Raw genomic sequence first — 23,952 nt, forward strand, 5'->3', positions numbered from 1 at the left:
CTCATGCTAAATTTGCTGTCTCAAATTTGAGCATCTACTATATGGCTTGTAATCTTACTTTCATATTCATTGTAACTCTTCTGTTATAAATATTTTGTTATTCTAAATCACTTCAAATCCTTTTTTGTGCTCAATGGAAAAAATATTAAAATCTAGCAGATGTGTGCATAAAATTTGGCTCCAAACTTTGTCTTTTTTTTTTGGTCACGCCACGGGGCATGCGGGACCTTAGTTCCCCGACCAGGGATCGAACCCGTGCCCCGTGCAGTGGAAGCATGGAGTCCTAACCACTGGACTGCCAGGGAATTCCCAAACTTTATCTTTAAATTGGTTATTTTTGCATTATTAATTGGACATTTACAACACTAGGTTTAAATTCATGTTTTCCGTAAATATTCATTGAGTGCCTACTATGCGGTGTGTGCTGTGCCATAAGAAGAATAAATAAATGCGTGAAAAGCTATAAATAGGAGGCTTTGGGAGTCTTTTTCTGGATGTTGGAACCTCATGAACCTTTCTCTGAATAAGAAGGATTTTTTAAAAGTAGAATTTTGGCAAACATATACATTTGGCTCTAATTGGTGATACATGTACTCATTGGTGAAATATTATATTTCTAGACACATATTTCCAAGGATTATTAACATCTTTGAGTGCATCACTGAATTAAGATCTGTTTCTTATTATCCTGATAAGTGCAAACTTAAACCTCATTCAACTTCTTGGACTCAGTAATTAAGTATTAGAAAAGTGATGAATTATTAAGTCTGGTTGAAAAAAAACAACAAAACAATTGGCTTCTCTCAGCATAATTTATTTCTATTTATGTCAATTAAATGTTGGTAGAAAAGGGTATTTACATTAAGTGGCCTCTGGTTAATAATTTTCATGCCACTCTCCCCACGTAAACTCTTTCTTATGGTCCCCAGCTTCAGGAATGCTTTGTACCCAGAATCGCACCATTGTGTTTACTTTGAGAGAGAATTGGAAGGTAATAGGTCTTCAAATGCTTTAATTAAATTATCTTAAATGTTTGCTTTTGGCTGTGTGGATGATAACTGGTTTGTTTGCCGAATTTAGTTTAATTCAGCACATGTTGATTGAGTACCTACTGTGGAGTATTTGTACTCTATTAAAATATATGTATACTTCTTGGACAGAAGGAAAATATCTTGACTGAGTACATGTCTTCTAGTTGGTAGTAAATACCAGCACTAAAAACCACCTTATATTTTACGAAATGAGTGGGCTGTTGAGAATTTTATTGGCAAGAGAAATGTTGCCTTATGAGTCCCTCTCTGGTTTATTTAGCTCCTGTTGCTGTGTCTGCCAAACAGGAGATATCTCACTTCATCTTTTTGATGGGAAGTGGTCGTATGAATTTAATGCTTCAAAGTCACCTGAGGGTTTGGTTTCGTTTAGTTTTAAGTGCAGATTCCGGGCAAGTCCCTGGAATGTAGATTCCCTGGAGATACAGTTGTTATCGATATGATGAAGGAGACTCCTGGACTTTGTAATTAAGAACTCCTGCTTAGGTCTTCCCATTTTTGATTGGGCTGTTTGCTGTTTTTATATTTTGGAAATTAATCCCTTGTCAGTTGCATCATTTGCAAATATTTTCTCCCATTCTGTAGGTTGTCTTTTCATTTTGTTTACAGTTTCCTTTGGTGTGCAAAATCTTTTAAGTTTAATTAGGTCTCATTTGTTTATTTTTGTTTTTATTTTCATTACTCTAGGAGACAGATACAAAAAAATATTGCTGTAATATACATCAAAGAGCTTTTTGCCTATATTTTCCTCTAGGAGTTTTATAGTATCTGGTCCTACATTTAGGTCTTTAATCCATTTTGAGTTTGTTTTTGTGTATGGTGTTAGAGAATGTTCTAATTTCATTCTTTTAAATGCAACTGTCCAGTTTTTGGAGCACCACTTATTGAAGAGACTGTCTTTTCTCCATTGTATATTCTTACCTCCTTTGTTGTAGATTAATTGACCATAGGTACATGGGTTTACTTCTGGGCTTTCTATCCTGTTCCACTGATTTGTGTGTCTGTTTTTGTGTCAGTACCATACTATTTTGATTACTATAGCTTTGCAGTATAGTCTGAGGTCAGGGAGCCTGATTCTTTCAGCTCCATTTTTCTTTCTCAAGATTGTTTTGGCTATTCAGGGTCTTTTGTGTTTCCATACAAGTTTTTAAAATTTTGTTCTAGTTTTGTGAAAAATGCCCTTGGTAATTTGATAGGGATTGCATTGAATCTGTAGACATTTCTCTAAGGAAGACATCCATATGGCCAACAGGCACATGAAAAAATGCTCAACATTGCTAATTATTAGAGAAATGGATATCAAAACTACAATGAGGTATCATCTCACTCCAGTCAGGAGGGCCATCATGAAAAAGTCTACAAATAATAAATGCTAGAAAGGGTGTGGAGAAAAAGGAACCCTCCTACACTGTTGGTGGGAATGTAAATTGGTACAGCTACTATGGAGAACAGTTTGGATGTTCTTTAAAAAACTAAAAATAGGGTTGCCATATGATCCAGCAGTCCCACTCCTGGGCATATATCTGGAGAAAACTATAATTCAAAAAGATACGTGCACCCCAATGTTCATTGCAGCACTGTTTACAGTAGCCAAGACATGGAAGCAACCTAAATGTCCTTTGACAGATGACTGAATAAAGAGGATGTGGGGTGTGTGTGTATGTGTATACACACACAATGGAATATTACTCAGCCATAGAAAAGAATGAAATAATGCCATTTGCAGCAACATGGGATGGACCTAGAGATTACCATGCTAAGTGAAGTAAGTTAGACAGAGAAAGAAAAATATCATATGATATCCCTTATATGTGGAATCTTAAAAAAAAAAAAAAAGGTTCAATTGAACTTACTTACAAAGCAGAAATAGCCCCACAGACGTAGAAAGCAAACTTACGGCTACCAAAGGGGAAAAGGGGGGGATAAATTAGGAGGTTGGGATTAATATATACACACTACTGTATATAAAATAGATAACCAACAGGTACCTACCGTATAGTACAGGGAACTCTACGCAATATTTTGTAATAACCTATAAGTGAAAATAATCTGAAAAAGAATATATATACACACACATACATACATATTTATATATATATATAACTGAATCACTGTGCTGTACATCTGAAACTAATATGACATTGTAAATCAACTATACTTCAATTGAAAAAAATATTTAAAAAAAAGAACCTTTGCAAGTGACTCAGAAACATATCCAGGTTTAGGAGCTATTATTTAGTTTCAACACTTGACATTTTACAGAAGGAAAAACAGAAACAGAAATTGTGATTTGCTCGAGCTCATAGTGTGAGTTCAGTTATAAGAATGCCTTCTCTGGTTGTGTCGCGTTCCCCTGTATTGATCTTAGTAATTAATCTGGTTAGTCTTTTCCCTCATGACTGATTTATCCTTGCTTTGATGGCCTTAGTTATTTGTGTTGTTTCATAGATAATAGTTAAGAAATAGTTAAATATTTTCCTTTGAATTTCTTGGGACTATCCCACTGAATAGACAAGTAGATGTGTTGGGGAATGATTTGCCCAGTCAGCACACTGTGGGTGTCCTTTGATAGGAAAACACCTGTGTCCTTATGTGGCCTGCATGTGCTTTGTAGGTGGTTCTAGTGAACATGGTTTCATGTGAGCCAATACAAGTTTGGCATTTTCCTGGATTGCTGCTTTGATTTTCAGCTATGTTTCCATTGACACTGAAAGATTGCTGTAGTGTTTTTTTGCTTGGTTATATTTGCAGTTCACTGTAATAGCTGTTATAAATTGACTTTAAATACCATAGTGTGATCTGATTGCAGCTGATAGTAGAAACAATTACCCTAGATAAAGAAACCTTTTTCATTATCTATTATAATAATTTCATTGCTGCTAATGAGGTGTTTTTGATATTGGTAGAAGAAAGCTGGTTGTTTATCTTGGTAATTGCAATCATTTTGCCTTGTCTTAACACAATGATACAATAAAGTGTTTGAAATGTATCAATAGAGTATAAAGTGTTTTAAATGTACTGTGATTTTTAAAATAACATTTGTTTTTCTAATGATACTGTAAAGCTTGTTCATTGTGCAAAATTTAAAACTATAGAAAAGCTCAAAAAGGAAAAAAATTTAAATCACCTGTAATTCCACTACCTGGAAATCGTCCCTTAGGTGTATGGCCTTCCAGGCTTTTAAAAAATGCACACGCATAGTGGTAAATTATTTGTGATTTCATTCCATTGCTGGGTTAGTGTTTATGTGTAAATGTGATACAGATCTACTACTTCACATTTTTTTATACCTTTTAAATACCATGCTGTATCTACACATCTTTCAATATTTGGTGTTCTTTTGAAGCCGTTTTTCTCTTCTTAGACTTTAACTTTTTTTTTCTTCCTTACACCATCCTTCTTAAGTTAGAGTACTTTGCTATTCAGGAGATTATTTCCTTCTGTAAAATTTACATAATATGCAAAAAAAACCCAAGCTAAAACACCCATACTGTACAGAATTCTGCAAAGTTTTTAGCGAAGTGAAGTGAGTAGAACATCTTCAATTCCAAAAAGAAGGCAAAATTAGCTAATATAAAAGCCCTCCTAGAGGACACTTAGAGGACAAATAGAGTATGATTTCACTTATCTGAGGAACTAGAAGAGGCAGATTCATAGAGGCAGAGGCTGAGGGGAGAGAAGAACAGGGAGTTATTTTTTGATGGGTTATTTTGAGATGATGAAAAAGTTCTGCTAATGGATAGTAGTGATGACTGCACAACATTGTGAATGTGCTTAATACCACTGAATTATACACCTAAAAAGTGTTAAAATGGTAAATGTTACGTGTGTCACAACTACTGAGCCTGCGCTCTAGAGCCCGAGAGCCACAACTACTGAGCCTGCGTGCCACAACTACTGAAGCCCACGTGCCTAGAGCCTGTGCTCCACAACAAGAGAAGCCACCGCAATGAGAAGCCCACGCACCGCAACGAAGAGTAACCCCAGCTCGCCACAATTAGAGAAAGCACAGCAACAAAGATCCAACACAGCCAAAAATAAATAAATAAATAAAATTTTTTTAAAAAATGGTAAATTTTAGTTATATACATGTAAAATATATGTACTTATATATTATTTTAAAAGCACTTGAAGTATGTCCAAAAAAATCCTGATGCAGTACAATAATCATTTCCTCTAGTTAACAATTTTCATGTTTAAGCTCCAATTACTTATCATTCAATATAAAGAATCCTTTTTTCCACCTGTTAATTTCAGAATTTCTCCCTCATGCTAGCATTTTCCTTTCATAAGGCCCAGAGATTGTGGTTTGAAGGGACAGAGCCCCACCCTATTTGCTATAAGTTAGAAACATCTAGAATGTTATCTCAAAATATCAAGACCTCTTAAAAACAAACCCTTGTTCAAATTTTCATGAAAGTGTTCTTTATTTTAGAAACTGATTCAAAAAAGTAGTAATTTCTTTTCTCCATTAATGCTTTATTAAGCTTTGTTGACCTATATAAGGGTTAGACGAGGAGGGAGTAGGGGATTAGAAAGATTAGTCAGCCTCCACTCCTAAAAATATCAGAGTGATTTTTTTTTTCTTAATCACATATCTGTAACCTGTCAGAGCAAACTTACTCTGAGGTGAAACCTAAAGAATGCATTTACCATTTTTCCCTGCATTTGAATACAAATACAGGCAGAATGATAATAATGACATATGTTCTGAATTCCTTAAATCTCTAACATATTTTAACATTTGAAAAATTTCAGAATCATTGTCCAGTAGGATGTGTTGTAAATGCTTGTTGGATTAATAGAAAATTACAGACCTTTTGTTAATGGTGTTATACCCTGCCTTATTTCCAAAACGTATTTTAGACAGTTTACTGGGATATACACAATAGAGCAGGACAATAAGAAAGTAAAATGGTATTCAAAGATCAAGGACAAGTAAGGATAGAAACCTAAGATAAAGTCAGTGTTGCTATTTGTCATTATAAGGTGCTATCCAGTTGTCTCCTAGTAACCAAGACCAAAAGGAAAATGGATTTATTGATAAAATTCTGTGTCCATCAGAATCATATAAAATCTTTATATTGCTGAAATTTATTGGAAAAATAAATTTAAGAAGAGGAATTCCTTAAAGGAAATTTCTTGAGAAGTTAACAGAAAATATTTTTATCAATAAACAGTTCCCACAGTTACAAACACATAGTTCCCCAGTGGCCCCAGTGACTGGTTAAGGCGCCACCACTTCTTTAGCGTCTGCTGGGCAGCATTGCTACTTTATCATCAGGTGCTATGGAAAAATAGAATTGTGAAAAAACGTTTTGGCTCCTATAATGGAGTGGCTTTCAGACTGTTCTACAGGGTGTTAGGAGTCCCACAGAGCCCCCTCTAGAAGGGGAAGCGAGGCCTCATAGTGCTGGGTTCTTGACCAAACCAGCGTTCCTTTGATCTCATTGGCAGAGTGAGTTTCTTTGTAAAATTTCATGTGAACAAAGGATTTAACAGATAAAAGATATTTGAAAACTACTGGTCTAATAGTAGAGTTGGGACCATTGTTTAATAAAAATACACCCAAGATCCCCTGAAATCTGGCCTGACCTCCTTAAGGACAGAAACCCTGTAACACCATAAGACACATTGGTACCATGGCGTTTTGCTACACACATGTTTTGATGCCATGTATATAAAGCCACCCACCCACCTGTCTAGAGATTAAATTTCATCTAGACTGCTTGGTATGTGTATGGTTTCTATTTTTACATTCAACTTTTAAATTCATACACATTGATTTTGGAATATGGTGTGAGTAGGGACACATCTTTGTTTGTTGTCGGTTTTTTTGGGTTTTTTTTTCTGAAAGAACCAATTAGCTACCATCTTTTTTTATTGATTGATCATTCAGCCTTCCCTCCTGATTTGAAATCTCACCTTAGATTATCTTTCCCCAAAGCATTCTACAATTCCTGCAGTTCCCAGTGAGACCACTCTGTTACCGTAGTGTTTCTAGAAAGCACTTAAGTATACGTAAACTGTTGCATTAAAATCTTAGCCAGTGCTTGCTTGTTTTTCTAACTCTTGAATCAAAGACCCCCCCCCCCGATAGTTGCCTTATCAGAGCTATTTTATTATCAACGAAAGATATGTTCTTTTTGTCAGTTCACAACCTGTCAGGAATAAAATCAAACATTGTTAAGTGAGAATCAAACATTATGGCTCTGAAGAATTCAGAGTGGTTGCAGGGATAGGAAAGTTTAATCTTCTTGCTTCGTGGTAGGGAACATATTAGTAAAGTAAACATTGAAAATTGAGGTAAATAACAGGGTTTGAACTTTGAAAAAGTAACCAGAATGCTCCTGAGTTAGCAACATTTCAGAAATTATGTTTTGTAGTTATAGATTTTAAAGTAGACAGATCGACAGCACTATCACCTCCATCATAGATGTAGTTAATTACAGTTTCTAAATGCCACTTATTACTGGAGCATTTCTCCTAAGGTGCCACCAGTCTTTGGAAGTGAGGGGATGGGCATTATACTCCATCGCGCCTGCCCAGTACGTGGCTCCAGTCACAGGATAGTTAAGGCTCGGTTTTACCATGAGTTTTTCCAGAAATAAGAGACATTTTATGCTGCTGTAGGTCACATGTGAACTGCTGTAGAAAAACTAAATTGATGAAGGTATTTTGCTGAGAAAATAGTCACCAGCGTCCACAAAGCTGGCTAGTGGGTCAGAGTCTGAATTCTAGGTTTTGCGGCTAACTGCGTGACCTGGAGTGCAAATACCTAATTTTCCCCCCCAGATTTCTTTTTACATTCTCCCAAATGTGTTCTGTAAACCATTATTGTCAGAAGGGGCTCCAGGAGAAGTTTCAAGGGTCCATGGTTAAATGAGTTAGAAATGATGTGTACTAGATCAGGTGTAAGAAATGCATAATATGTAGTAGAATATTAAAGGCTCTAAGAAGTCTTACAGGAAAGAACCCTTACATCTTTTGAACCTGTTTCTTGACATCTCTAAGAACTCTGTTCCATGAAGTCCACTTTAGGAACCTGTATTAGGTGTCTGAGGTTATTTAAACCTCTATAATTCTAGTTCTAGTAAAAAAAAAAAAAAAGTTTTATCTTATTTCAACATGGTACTTTAATTTGTAATATCGGTGTGGAATCTTCTTCAGGAAACACTGGAAAAAGCCTTTGATTGTACAGCATCCTAGTACTCATGGATTTTACACACAGTGTTACAGAGAAGCGTTGTTTTCCCCTGTGAGTACCAAAACCTTGATTGGAAATGATTGGTCAGAAAGAGGCCGAGTCAGAGGTTTCCCTGCTTTTCAAGAGCTCTGTCCAGTACCTCAGGTTCTACCCAGAATGTTTCTATAAGGTGCCATTTGATGTTAGACACTCTTTATATCCAACATATTTTCTTTTGTTTAATGCAATTTCAACTGTTAATGGCTCAAAGTACATAGACCCCTGTAGGGATCTTTTATAGTTATTGTTCAGAAAATAATGTCTGGCTTCCTAATAATGAAGTTCAGAGGAAAATCAGGATTTTGTCATCTTGTTTTTAGGATGGGGGCTGCAGATAACATATATAAAGGACAGAGTACATTTATGGAAGAACTGGCTGACACAGCAGAAATAATAAGAAAAGCAACATCACAGTCTTTGGTTATCTTGGATGAACTGGGAAGAGGGACAAGCACCCATGATGGCATCGCCATTGCTTACGCTACACTTGAGCATTTTATTAGAGATGTAAGTATCTTGCATACCTTTTTGTACAGGAATGGTGCATACTATACAAATTGTTTTCCTGGCCTCAGTTTCGAAATATTCAATATTATCCTGCAGTTGATCCTATTCCTGCAATTGATCATTCAAATGCTATACGTGGAAGTCAGGTAGATTGGCCCTAAGTAACGTTTGTAGTTCTTTGATGTGTCTTGCTTTCTTTTGCTGAGGCAGAATAAACCTGGTCAGTAGGAGAAAGGCCTCCTTGGCAATATTTCCACCTAAAACTGTATCTTACTTTCCTTGGCAGACTAAATCAAGAGCAGGGGCCATCCACCTGCGACCCAATCCTTGAGAAAAGAACCAAATAAGAGATAGTGCCATTTTTGCCCTGTGAAATACTTTTTTCAACAATATCCTGGAAGATCTCCTTATAAGACCTTTGATCTGATCTTTCGGTGTCTCTATCTTAGTAACACCTTCAGTGCATGTGTCTTTTTTTTTTTTAGAGTTCATTTCTTTTTTTTTTTTTTTGGCTGCATTGGGTCTTTGTTGCTGTGCGTGTGCTTTCTCTAGTTGTGGCGAGTGGGGGCTACTCTATTGCGGTGCGTGGGCTTCTCATTGTGGTGGCTTCTCTTGTTGCGGAGCACACGCTTTAGGCACGCGGGCTTCAGTAGTTGTGGCTTGCGGACTCTGGAGCGCAGACTCAGTAGTTGAGGTGCACGGGCTTGGTTGCTCTGTGGCACGTGGGATCTTCCTGACCAGGGATCGAACCCGTGTCTCCTGCATTGGCAGGTGGATTCTTAACCACTGCGCCACCAGGGAAGTACCAGAGTTCGTTTCTAAGCATCTGAATGTGAACTTTTGTTTGTGTCAAACTTTGCACCCCTGTCATCTCCATCAAACTGTCCCCTTTATTAACTGTCTCTATTTTTGTTTATTTTGATCTCTCCTTTTTTTCTCTCACCTTAACACCTGCCCCTGAACCTTGTCTCTTCTTTGGTTTTTCTTTTTCTATTTTGTTCTCTACTTTTTACACTTTTCTTTGTGTCTTCCTTCCATTTTCATTTCTTCCTTTCTTCCTTAAATAGCCAATAAAAGCTCATTTTTTGCTCGTATTTCTTTGCAAAAATAAAATCCCCTTTTCTTTAAAGTTTTGTGGCCCTCAGTTTTTTGTTTAAACATTTAGTTAGATTACATAGTTAATGATGACATATTTTCTGTTTTAAAATTAATACTTTTTATTTTTAAAGAAATTCTGTATTTGCAAAAAGATATAGCTCAGGAACTTTTCTTTCATCATTGTAGAAACGACAGGTTCAGTATAGTTCTATATCTGCCTTCAAAACACACTTTTTAAACATTCATTTAAGAATACTACTCATGCAAGAAGGAGGAGATATGGGGATATATGTATATGTATAGCTGATTCACTTTGTTATAAAGCAGAAACTAACACACCATTGTAAAGCAATTATACTCCAATAAAGATGTTTAAAAAAAAAAAAGGATACTACTCAGCTGTAAAAAAGAATGGAATTTTGCCATTTGCAGCAACATGGATGGGCATTATGCTAAGTGAAATAGCTCAGACAGAGAAAGACAAATACTGTATGATATCACTTAGGTGGAATCAAAAAATACAACAAACTAGTGAATATAACAAAAAAGAAGCAGACTCACAGATACAGAGAGAAAACTAGTGGGGAGAAGGAAGCAGGGAAGGGCTTTTTAGGGGTAAGGGGAAAAAGGGTTATTATGGGGTTATATGAAATCATGTGTGTGAAACTTCCAAAAATTGTAAAGCACTACAGAATTTAAAGAATCTTTCATTTAATAAAAAATAGGTTAATTAATTAAGACATTCCTTTTTTTTTGAGCCTTCAGGAACAAATTATGACAGAGCTGAATTTGTCATCTCTGAGTTTCCTTTAATTGTATCAACTCTATAGCAGTGTATCAGTTACTATTGACTGCATAACAAAATACCCTGAAACTTAGTGGCTTAAAACAACAATAATCATTTATTGTCTCTCAGAGTATCTGGAGGTGAGAAATTTGGGAGCAGCTTGGCTGGGTGGTTTTGGCCCAGGGCCTCTTCTGAGGTTGCAGTCAAGTTGTCACCCAGGGCTACAGGATCCTCTTCCAATGTGGCTCACTCACATGGCTGGCAAGTTGGTGCTGGCGATTGGCCAGGGCCCTCAATTTCTTTCGCTATGGGCCTCTCCACGGGCTGCTTGAGTATCCTTACAGAGTGGCATCTGGCTTCCCCCAGAGGAGGCGTTCCAAGAGGCCAAGGTAGAAGGAACAGTGCATTTTATTTTGCCGTCATGTTGTTGACTTCCCAGGGCCAGCCCTGATCAGTGTGGAAGAGGCTACTTAAGAGCGTGAGCGTTGGGAAGCGAAGATCTCTGGGGCCATGTTGGAGGCTGGCTGCCAAAAGCAGTTTGTCACAATCTCAAAGAGTCATTTAAGAACCTTCGGGAACAAATTAGGACAGAATTGAATTTGTCACTTATGTTTTCATTGCTTCTGTAGCAGTTTTTGGATATTTTAAACGTTGATGAAGAAAGTGTTAGTTTTAGATAAAGTTTACCTTGGAGTTAAGTCATTGAAGAGGATTCTTCAGGAACAAGAGTCCCTAAGTTTTTTATGGATGAAAATCTTTATTTTTCATGTGTTTCGATTGCTGGGATGGGAAAGAGAGGAAAAGGAGGAGTCAGGGAGGCTACGTGTTGCTGCTGCAGGGTGAAAATGGCCTTGAGGGGGGCAGTGGTGTAACCCAAACCCTTAGGTCTTCCAGCTAGAAATGCCCGTCAGCTCAGGGAAGGGACACCAGGGAGACAACTGGTCCTAAGATATTTCAGGGCAGATTTTAAGAGCAACTTGTCAAAGAAATCCTGCCTTAATAGGTTTATTTGTAATTGTTTTTAGAGAGAAGGCATATGTTCTGACTTTTAATACGGCGAATGGCAGATGAATCAAAACTGGAGTTCTTCAATTTGATTACCCTCTTCTGCTAATTTTTAGACTAAGATTTGGTGTTAACTTCCCTTAAGATAGGGATTTCTAGAACACGTATAACTGTGCTTTAAAACATTGCTAATTAAGTAATCCACAAGTCTGTACTGATACTAACAACACAAAAATAAATTTTAAAATGGTGAGGGTAGGGAGGAAGAAGGGAAAGCTCTACTTTACAAAATTCCAGCTAACAGAGAATGCTTTGTTGGTTTTTTTTTAATCTACATTTATTAACTACCAGAATAATAACTGATTCAGGCAATGATGATCAACAGATAGTAAAACCTTTGGATGAAAGATTGTTGGAGAAAATGATATTCACACAGTTTCAAAGTTATTTATTAATTACAAAGGAGAAAGGTGTCAGTGCAGTGAAGGAATCTTCTGGGCACACACTTAAACCAAATAATCAGCTTTAGCATCCCCAATAATAGATCAGATTGACATCATGTGCCTCCTGATGTGATATACTGAAAAGGGTATGTCACCTACGTATATATGTAATATTGCTGGTAATAAGTTTTAATCTGAATTGAATGAGGCAAATCCAAATTGAGGGAGATTATGCAAAACAGCCCTCCTGGATACTTCAAAAATTTTAAAGACATAGAAGTCAAAAAAGAGAAGTCTGGGGAACTGTTCTAGATTAATGGGGACTAAAGAGGCACGAATAAGTGCACCACATGAGTCTTGATTTTTTTTTTTTTTTAATATAAAGAAATTTCTGAAGAACATTATTGGGACAGTAAGGGGAATCCATGGACTATATATTAGTAAATAGTGATATATCATTGTTAAATTTCTTGAGTGTATTAATTTTATTCTGGTTATGTAGGAGAATGTTTTTGTTCTCAGAAGATAGAATCTTAAGTATTTAGGGACCAAGTGTCATGGTGTCTACAATTCTCAAATGGTTCAGGAAAAAAGTGTGTGTGTGTGTGTGTGTGTGTGTGTGTGTGTAGAGGGGGAGGGAGGAAGAAAGGGGAAATATGGCAAAATATTAACAAATGGTTGTCTAGATAAAGAATACATGAGTGTTCATTGTACTTGTCTTGAAGCTTTTATGAAGGTTTGAAATTTTTCAAAATGAAGTTGGAGAAAAATTTAAATTAAAATTTAAAAATAAAATAACTTTCATTATGTCTCACTGCTTTAGGTGAAATCCTTAACCCTCTTTGTTACCCATTATCCACCAGTCTGTGAATTAGAAAAAAGTTACTCACAACAGGTGGGGAATTATCACATGGGATTCTTGGTCAATGAGGATGAAAGCAAACAGGACCCAGGTATGAATTGTTCTTGCAGTAAGTACAACTAGAATTCTGTTGGTTTTCATAATTTATAACTTGAAGTTCATAGAAGCATGAACTTATTGCTTATTAATCATAAAAGCTGTGAATGTTGATTGTAATTGACATTTGTCCAAATTCATTTTCTCTAAGCTTAGGGTCAGATAGAATTTGCATTTATCCTCGCCATGTCTGAATCCTTCTCTGGCCCTCCTTATCTCATTTTTCTACAAGAAGAAGGTTGGGTGAGGGGATCATTTAGGTTTTATTCTTAGATCCATCTCAGGAAAGATGCCCTAACAGTCCAAGTGTATTAGTTATCTTTAAAAATACTCAATACATTTCCCAAAATATCATTTAACATTAATTACTTACTAAGAGCAGTACTCTATACGGGCCATACATGTTATCTTAATTTGACAAGGAAAGTGAATCTCAGGTAAAGTGGGTTCCCCATGTCAGACACCTGGGTGGGGGCTGAACTGAGCCTAGAACCCATGTCCTCTGCCTGCAGGTTCTCTTCTGCTCTGCTAGAAATGTTCTTTTCGTGAAAAAGAACATCATTAGCCAATAGAAAAAATTCAAGTGCTGTAAGTAATATAGTAGATTTTAGCTTTTTTTTTTTTCCCCTGTTCAATAATAATTTTTTTTAAGCTGTGGGCCAGTGATGGTTTATGCATTTGGTGTGCTACAATGGAAAATCCATTATCAAAGATACTCCAGAGTCCAAATTTTATTTTGGAAAAGTAATAAGTAAGGATGGACCTGAAAAAGATATCAGGCAACTGGCCCAAATAAAACAAAGTACTGGACCTAAGATAAATGTAATGTTAGGCAGTCCTGGCCTTTCACCACCATGCGATCTTGAAAAACACATCATAAATTCTCTCATGGAAGCAGTTTTGTATCTATTCATCTGCATCCAAAGTGACAGGAGGAGCTTATAAGCTAAAATCCAATGGGATAAACAAAACAGAGTTCACTAGCAGGGAAGGGTCAGTGGTAAGTGTTTGATGTGAACTGACTGCTAACCCAGACCCTTACATCTTAAGTGTTTTGGCATTTTATTTTATTGATTTAGATTTTTATTCGTGAACATAATTTTTAAAAACTAAATGATCCAAAGACTCATGCTAACAGGCAGTGTTCCCCTGCTTCCATCCTTTTATTACTCCACGGCTCCTCCCCATCCCAGTCCCAAGGCAACTGCTTTTGACTCTTTCATCCATTTCTTCCATAATTCTAACTACTGTGCTTATTTTCCTATCTCTTGGTTCATCAACCTGACACAATATTTACTGACTTCTGTTAAATGAGGGTCTTCGGCCCTCCCTTCCCCTTCCTCCTGGTATAGTAGTTTCACGTTTTTTCCATTTCATTCACATTCATTGTTTTCACTATTACTGCCAGTAGGTATTGCTTACTCATGAGCCAAGTATGGAGACAAGTATGTTTTCTTTCTTTAACAATGTTTTTCTTGAAGGTAATAATTGCTTTTAGTTTTTCATTGTTTTATTTGAGTCTATTGTTGAAAATTCCTGTATCCTCCAATAGTTTTGCAAAACACCTCTCTAGACAGTTTTCCACATGATTGAACCTGTTGGTTCCAGTTTTCCCCAGTGGTGTCATTCTTCCTGGAGCCCTTTGTCCTCCTGCTCATCTGAACTGGTTGTTTCCTAGGCCTGCTGCCCAGCTGTTGATATCATCCTAGGAAGTCTCTTAACCTCTCCTCTGTGCATGTGATTGCAAGTAACAGAACACTTGGACTCACACCAGCTCAGACGATGAGGATACGTATAATCTCGTATTACAGGAACCTCAGGAAGGGTGGGCTTCAGCTCCTCTTCTTTGCAGTTCTCCAGGCTTTGTCTTCCTGCCCTGCTGGTTTCATCATCAGACTAGCAGCAAGATGGCTGCAGCTCTTCTGGGCATTGCATCCAGAATTGACAATGTCGGAAGGAAGAAAAGGGACCAGCTTTTCCTGTGACTCTTTTCTTAGGAGCAAGGGAACTTTTCTTAGATACCCACTAGCATCTCATCAGTGTCCTGTCTTATTTTCAGGACTGAATCACATGATCATTCTTAAACCAATTCCTAGAAGTAAGAATGGAAGGGATAACTTTGATCAGCCTAGACTAATTGGGATCAACATTTGGAGCTGGATATGAAGACACTGCTCCCTGAGATAAATGGTCAGGGAGTTAATTCCTTTATAAATCAGGGTTTTCTTAGAGGTGGAATAGATTTTGGATAGGCTACTAATAATATCAACTAAAGAAGGTAAAGTTTTTAAGATTTTGCATGAATGAAAATGTCTCCATACCTTCACACTTGATTTATAATTTAGCTAGGGCTAGAATTTTAGGTTGAAAATAATTTTCACTCAGAAACTTGAAGCATTCTTCCATTGCCTGCTCACTTCCAATATTATCCCTGACTGTATCTATGCTTCAGCCTTTACCTCTGACCTAATTCTTCTTCTGTCTAGATTAGAGGCCATTGGTCATCGGTAAAATGCCCCAGTGGCCTTTTGGGTGACTTCCAAGATACTATGCTTATCTGTTTCCTTTGGTGTGGTAGATACAGCAAGGGACCACCAGTAAGAAACCTGCGTTTTAGTCTCTTCCAGTCCATAAGATGTTGGAAAAGTCACCTAACCTCATCCATCTCTAAATTTTTATGAATCTATCCTAAAAGTGACTTCAGAAACTATTTGATCAGCACACATCTCTTTAATACCTGCCTAGAGGAGTTTTGCTTTAAAACAGTTTTGCTAAGTTTCCCTGTAACAAACAGAAACTTGAATGATTACTTTCACTGACTCTAAGCTGTGTCAGATAAGCTTTTCAGTAATACCTGTTTTAAGAATTTGGTCATAGCTTACAAGGAGGGTCCTCACTAAGAACTTTTATTTGAAGCTGTAAAGAAGTGAGTCGTTTTACCATCTGCTCTGCGACCTGGCTCTCTCCACCTCCATGTTTCCTTTGTACACGCACACACGTCTCCCTCTCTCTCTCTCTCTTCTCCCTCTTCTTCCCTCTCTCTCCCATGGAAGAGTGGTGAAAGATAGTCTTGAAGTAGAACGTAACTATAAAAATAGCTCCTTCAGGTGATTATGGAAGAGTGGTTACATTATTTACCTTGATGCTGTAAGAACTACCATAATTAGTACTAAAGTAGAGACCAGCATATGATGACAAATTCAGCAGTTGTTTGTACTGAGGTACGTTAATGAGTTTTTTGGGAGCAGTATCATATTTTATATAATTTAACTATATTTTATAGCTATATTTAAGAGACATTTTTTAGCTAGCTATATTATATATACTACATGTTATATGTATATAAAGCAAAAAAAAGGAAAAAGCCGTCAGCAAAGCAGTGTTTAAATGAGGGGGTTTTGTGGCATTTAGTAGGCTTTCAGAAAAGGATAGATGGATGGTTGGATGGATGGATGGATGGGTGGATGGATGGATGGATAATGAATGGACAGATGGACTGACAGATGAATTAATCTCTTTTTTAGAAAGGTCAGTGTGGAGGCTAGATTATGGAGGAGAGGCTGGAGGTGGAGAAATCAGTTAGGACTAACCCAGTTGAAGTGATAAAGGCAATACTTGTCTTTGAGATGAAAAGAATTGGCTTTTTTGATACCCCACTGCTGTTCACTTGAGTTTGGGTCTTGTGAGCATTGAAGGGTAACAAAAAACTATCCAGGTTAGCAGGTACTGGTTTCTACATGCTTCTTTCCTAGTCTTTTCCCACCCACTTTGTCACCTGTTCTTTGTGTTCCTTAAGTTTTATTTGGAGGCAAAAGGTATTCTTAGTGCTTTGTAATGTGAGTTTTAGTCTATATGTATTCCTGGGAGTGTCAGCATTCTTTTCACCTCCCACCTCTAGCACCCACCCTTAGAAAGGTATTATTTGTCTGTTGCTGAATTCTTAGAGGAGGTTAAAGAAAATTCCATTATCCTTTTTCTCCATTGTGTTCAGGCTTTTGGCTTTTTAGCTTTTAGCTGATAAAAGAATAAAGCATACACGTTTATCAAATGAAATAATATATGAGAAAAGCTCCTGATAAACTTATAATAAGTATACTAGGGTCTCAGAAGTCATTGTGAATCTGGTTTATCTTGGACATTTTTGCAATACCGTGCAATTATATTGAATTTTGTAATAAGAGCTGCGTAATCCCGAGCTGCTTTAGATTTATCAACGATTAAACTGTATGCAGCTGTTGGGGAGAAGAATTTGTTCTCTACCCTTCTTGGTTCTTTTTTTTAATTTTTATTTATTTTTATTTTTATTTTTTAAAGGAAATTTTAATGTCATTAACATATATCGAAGGCCTTTTTTTTTTTTTAAGTATTTATTTATTTATTTTTGGCTGTGTTGGGTCTTCGTTTCTGTGCGAGGGCCTTCTCCAGTTGCGGCGAGCGGGGCCACTCTTCATCGCAGTGTGCGGGCCTCTCACTATCGCGGCCTCTCTTGTTGCGGAGCACAGGCTCCAGACGTGCAGGCTCAGTAATTGTGGCTCACGGGCCCAGCTGCTCCGCGGCATGTGGGATCTTCCCATACCAGGGCTCGAACCCGTGTCCTCTGCATTGGCAGGCAGATTCTCAACCACTGCGCCACCAGGGAAGCACTCCTTCTTGGTTCTTTGGCTGGTCTAATAATCAAATTAACATAAGACAGATTAACAGGAGAAAACCAAATTTAATTATTTATCTACGGGGGCCTCATAAGGATATGAGGGCAAGTTGGGCAGTTGAGGCTCCTATGCCATCCTGAGCTAAGGAATGGGATAGGAGACTGGGGCATCAAAGGGGAGGAGGGTAATTCACAGGGAAATAAGAAAAACAGATATTTGGTAATTATATGTTTGTCTTGCCCTATACATAGGTCATTCAGATAAACGTTATCTGTGGTAACAGTCTGTCTCTGAGCCAGGGCCCCCCCTACCTCCATCTAAATTCTTTTAGGCCGTTGAAGGAGGAGCTAAAAAGCCCTTCCTGAGCCTGTTGGACCTTCCCTGTCTTCAGCTCCAGACAGTCTGCATGCCAGAGTGGCACATTTTGGGGAGGCTTGTTCTGAATCCCTTCACAGCCTTGTCTTTGTATTATTGTACTTCATTATATCCCAATTCTTTAAAAGTTTTAACTTCATGTATATGTACTATGTGGTAGACTGGTTCCCCAGGAAGCAGATTCTGAGGTTTACATGCCAGAGTTTATTGGGGAGTGCTCTCACGATCAACACCCGAGCAGGACTGGGCAGTCCTGGGCTGTGTTACAGTTATGAGGCTTCAGCCAGCCCTGCAGAGAGCTCTGACGAGGGTTGGTCCTTCAGAGTTACCTCAACTTCGGGTGAGAGAGCCAGGCCTTATACCTTTTATTAGTTATCTACTGTTGCATAGTAAATTACCCCCAAAAACATAGCAGCTTAGCACAGCAAATATTTATTATCTCATAATTTCTGTGGAGCAGAAATCCAGGGGCAGCTAAGCTGAACACCTCTGCCTCACAGTCTCTCACAGGCTACATCATGGTATCGGCCAGGGCAGCAGTCACTTCAAGGTTTGACTGGGGCAGTCCACTTTCCAGCCCACTCACATGCTGTTGGCAGACCTCAGAATAGCCACTTCCAAGTCCACTCACGTGGCTGTTGGTAGGCTTCCAGGCCCTCACTGACTTGTTGCCCAGAGACATCAGTTTCTTTCCATGGGACCTCCATAGGGCAGCCCACAATATGACCACTGGCTTCCCTTAGAGCAAACAAGCCAGAAAGTGAGAGTGCCCAAGACAGGCTGCAGTCTTTCATAATGTAATCTCAAGAGTGACATGCCATAATTTTTGTCATATTCTATTCACTAGAAGCAAGTCCTTTGAACCAGCCCACACTCAAGGAGAGGGAGTGACACAAGGGCTTGAACACTAGGAGGCAGGGAACTTTGGTGGCCATCTTAGAGGCTGCCTACAAACCCCCATAGCAACCAGTCACTGGACGCAGGTTGCCCAAGATGGGATGTGACCTTGGGTGAAGCAGTTCTCTTCAGCTGAGGAAGTTCCCAAAGAGAGCACACAGCTGAGGGCTGCAGGCTTAACAGCCTTCCTGACAGTTGGGGCAGTAAACGCTTCAGTCCTGAGTGGGATTTGGGTGCTACCAAACAGCATCCACTTCAATATGTATAGCTCTTAGTTAACTAGGTTGTTTAATAAGCCAGAATTTCTCAGTCTTGTTATTTAAACTGTGCAACATGTAATATTTCCTTATCTGTTTTTGTGGTTTTGTTTCTAGCACTCTTAGAAACATCTTTTATATATGTTACTTTACAGAGTGTATTATAAGACTGGTGAATATATTCTTCCACTGGAAAACACTTTTTTAAAAAAAATCTATTTTTAAAGGAGAAATTGTATTGTACCATGTATCGGAATCACTCTTTTATTGATACAGGTCATCTGAAATTTTTCAGCAAACAGCATAAAACTAAATACTTCTTAGCTTACAATGAGTAATTGTTAAAAACCATTTTAACTGAGCTAAAAGATAGATTCTAAATGCAAAAGCATTTTCAAAGCAGTATTTACCCTTTTCTAGATATGTAGTATTGATAAAAGGAGCTAACAAGGGATTAGGAACAATGGATTTCTTTTTCATATTATAGATTTTAATTGAATAAAGTTATAAGAGTTTGTATGTTGTCTTTAATCCTCTAATTTCTTTCAACTTTCAAGCATGGTTTTCTTTATCTCTCTCTCTCTCTCTCTCTCTTTTTTAACTCTATTTTTTAGGTGAAGAAGACCAGGTTCCTGATTTTGTCACTTTTCTTTATCAAATAACCAGAGGAGTTGCAGCAAGGAGTTATGGACTCAATGTGGCTAAACTAGCAGATGTTCCTGGAGAAATTTTAAAGAAAGCAGCTAGCAAATCAAAAGAGCTGGAAGGATTAGTAAATATGAAAAGGTCAGAATGATTGTGCTGCATTTTTTGATTTATAATGAAATCTTCCAAGTTGTCCCAGGAAGAGGATTGTCCTGTAAATGAACATCAGGACTTCCTTCAAGTGTCTCTTGAAGTATTGTGAAACATTTAATTACAGTAAAATGAAAACAGCTCTTACCAAAGCTCATGTGAATTCACTCAGCCCTCTCTAGTCAGATCTTTATTAAGTTGATAAATTGGTTTTTTAATCATTTTTCTAAAGAATTAACTCCTTAATATGTACCAACACATTCGTTGCCTAAAATATTCATTTATGCAAAAAATTACTAATGGAAACCTCAATATATAAAATGTTTAGAGTACTTCTTTTATTCATATATTGCATTCAGATATGCAGTGGTTGCATTCAGAAATGAAGAATTCTGTCAGGACATGAATGAAAATAATAGTATCACATAACTAGGTGATTAGAGTCAGTATCCACACGTCACTTACTTTGTGGATTTGTTTGTGACAAATTTTTCATTCTAACCGACTTCTCCATCATCTAGGAGCGCTTTTGTGAATGCACTCACCTTTTACCCTGAATAGCCAGCAAGTATATAGTCAGTAATATATATTAATATACTAATATATATACTAATATATAATCTTCATATAAACCTGAGACATATATACTAATATATACTAATATACTAATCTTCATATAAACTAATAATATATATATACTAATCTTCATATAATCTAATATACTAATACTAATCTTCATATAAACCTATATGAATATATACTAATCTTCATATAAACCTGAGACATACTTTGGAAGGAAGATACTCCTAGGAAAATATCATACTAATAAATAATAAATTATAGCCTTTTTCCCCCAAATATAAGATTATATTATAAAACAACATAAGCTCCTCACCTACCTCCTACCCCACTCCTTCTCTGCTTGGAGAGTCTGATCGGCCTGGGGAAGGACATTATTGCCCTGGTCCATAACCATATGACCAAGAGTGAACAGGCTGTTAGTCCAATAGAACATCTTGGCTGACCACTATACTGCAAGAATATTTTTTAGTTCTGGAAATCATCCCCTATTTAAATATTGAAATATTAACACCTAATATTAGTTAAACAATTGCCAACTTGTATACTGATGTACAGTTGTGCAACCAACTTCTCTTTCTCCTCTTCCTTCCTCTGTGGTTCTGCCTTGCACTCCACACTTTGCAGTGGTAAATGCTGGTGAACCAGGTCTAAAGTGCTGGAATACTATAAAAGACATGTCGTTTCCTCTGTTGACATTCTCTTCTGGATCCTTTCCTCAATGCCAAGTTAGAAACAAATGTAATCAGTGACCGCCTATTTCTAGTTATTTGTAATTAAATAGATTAACATAAAATTTTACTAGAGAGAAAAGTAATCATCTATGAAAGTTTAAAAATAAGCTTAGCCCTTAGTTCTTTGGGCTGCTTTAAATCCTCTCGTTGTCTTCTTATTTTTCTTTTTCCCTAAAGAAACTAGAATAAAACTTTACTACAAAAGATACATAAGCAAGATGGTGATAAAATATGAGAGTTTATACATGTTGCTGCTGTATAGCCTATAAAGCAAAAGCAGTGAAATTCACAGGTTATTTATAAATATTTTAACTCTTCCAACTAGTATATGACATTTTGAAATCTAGAAAGTTATCTTAAAAAGACAGAATTATAGAAAGAGGTTGCATTGGGATGGAATCTGATGATTTATCAGGATACACTGCATTTATTGTTTTTCCTTTTCACTAAAAGTGCCTGTCACATCGATTCCATTGGCGAGATCAAAGAAAGCAAACTGAATCTGGTGCATTCATGTGGGTTTGGTAATAGCTAATATTTATTGAATGCTTGCTGTGTGCACCAGCAAGTCTGGGCAGTCAGTCCTTTGCAGCAGCCTAGACACTGTGCCAGTTACTGTTCTTATTGCTTTACATACGTTAACTCACTTAATCCTTACGACAGCCCTGTGAGATAGGTACTGCTGTCATCCCCATGTTATAGTTGGGGAAAATGAGGCCAAATGGGGGTAGGAAGCTGACGAGGAAACCAGGGTCATGCAGCTAGTTGGTGCCAGAGCAGTGATTGGAACTCAAATACTCCCTCTTCAGACCCTAAGTAGGTCTGTTATGTTGGCATTTTACTGTTTCCATAGCCTGCATTATTTTATTAAATCAATTTTACTTTTCATCCTGTGAGCACACATAGCCTCTGGCTGAGTTAGAAGAGGGAGGAAGCTGGGCTCTCCCCTCCCCGGAGGCAAGAGAGCTGATCAACAACTTTGGTCTCTTGATTATAATAGCAGCACTGAAAAACTTGTTTCTCAGGAAGGCTGATGCTTCCTGACATAGCTTCCCAACCACAGGACCTTGCCTGTGAGTCTAATGTTACAGACTTTTCATAGCTTTCCATGAGATGTGCTGGCCTCTAACAATTGCATTTATAAAAGAAATAGTATTTTATTTTCTCTCCAGGAAAAGGCTAAAGTGTTTTGCGAAGTTATGGACGATAAATGATGCAAATGATTTGCAAAAGTGGATGGATGAGTTCAAACTGGAAGAAATTACAGACTTCTCTTCCTGATGAAAATGAAGACAACGTTTTGGAACCAAAAAATAGAGAATTAAAAATACCAACTGTATAAAACAACTCTCTAATAACAGCCCATCTTTGTGTGACCTGAGCATAAAACCTGACAGTGATATATTCCTGTTAGAAACAGGGAGGCCTTTTGTGTAGAAAGTCTGTTTCAGGTTCCTGCCATCCTTTTAAAAGTATAAACACTTTTGAATATTAAGATTTCTATCATGTCATTAGAAAATCTCATGGAAGGTAAGATTCAAATAAAATCAAAAACTTCTAAGTAAAACCTGGAGTGGTAGAATATACAGTTCATGAACTTTTAGAGTGATATAAAAATTTAATGCATAATTTTATTTGTTTCAGTTCAGATAATTTGCAACTGGTTGAAATGTCTTGCAGGAATATACCTTTTCATTCGAACTAAAATAATTTTATAATGCTGCCAGTTTATTCACTGTAAGCGTAAGGATTTTTGAAGAGAAATAGAAGGAATTATCAGGCTTTTAGAAACAAGAGCACAGAAAGAGGTCATATGAAATTTGAAAAGCTAAATATTGTCATAGTTTTAAGCAATTTGAAGATTGTTGGATTAAATTATTTGTCATTCATTCAAGTAATAAACATTTGATGAATACTTGCTATAATATATGATTTTTTTTCCTGTTGAATTCGGGGGTTCTCAACTATTTGGGACATTTGTTACTTTTTAGGTTTAATTGTGGAACCAAGGTTGCTGCTCCTCCCAAGTACACAGAACTGAGCTTTCTCGTTTTGGACCTTTCTACTAACTGACATAGCAAATGTGTGGTCTTCCCGGTATTGAACCTTGTAGCTATGTTGATTCATAACAATGCTCGCTCCCTGCATGTTTAGGGTGACAGTGCTCAGCTTTGTCCCTGAGCTTTTTATAGCACTCACAGCCTGGCTTCTCATAGCCATATTCTTTTTGTTTCTAAGTATATGATCTTGCACAAAGGCTTTCCATCCTGTTTCCCACTCGGTTTTCATTCCTACTCAGTGAAATGCCTTCACTTGATGACCACATTTCTAATTTCTTCTTTAGATTCTTTCTTTTTTTTTTTTTTTTTAGCTGCACTGCGCAGCTTGCGGGATCTTAGTTCCCCGACCAGGGATGGAACCTGCGCCCCTTGCGGTGGAAGCGCAGAGTCTTAACCACTGGACCACCAGGGAAGGTCCCTTTAGATCATTTCTTACAGTGGCCCTAACAGTGAGCCCTGGACACAGTCAATTAAGTCTCCCCAAGTTGATGAAGAGCGGTTGGTTGCTACACT

The 23,952-nt window shown here is 37.3% G+C and overlaps 1 protein-coding gene across 2 annotated transcripts in view; it reads left to right on the plus strand.

Annotated features, from left to right (window-relative positions):
- MSH3 (mutS homolog 3) overlaps positions 1-23,298 on the plus strand; it is a 183,549-nt gene extending 160,251 nt beyond the window's left edge. For both annotated transcript variants that reach the window (XM_036847244.1, XM_036847245.1), the window contains exons 21-24: positions 8,616-8,802; positions 12,959-13,088; positions 19,886-20,057; positions 22,552-23,298. In XM_036847244.1, the coding sequence (XP_036703139.1) occupies positions 8,616-8,802; positions 12,959-13,088; positions 19,886-20,057; positions 22,552-22,660 (598 nt within the window). In that variant the 3' untranslated portion in view covers positions 22,661-23,298. The remainder of the gene's footprint in view (positions 1-8,615; positions 8,803-12,958; positions 13,089-19,885; positions 20,058-22,551) is intronic.
- The last annotated feature ends 654 nt before the right edge of the window (positions 23,299-23,952 follow it).

The sequence above is a fragment of the Balaenoptera musculus genome, chromosome 3 (assembly GCF_009873245.2).
Source record: "Balaenoptera musculus isolate JJ_BM4_2016_0621 chromosome 3, mBalMus1.pri.v3, whole genome shotgun sequence".
Classification (NCBI taxonomy): domain Eukaryota; kingdom Metazoa; phylum Chordata; class Mammalia; order Artiodactyla; family Balaenopteridae; genus Balaenoptera; species Balaenoptera musculus.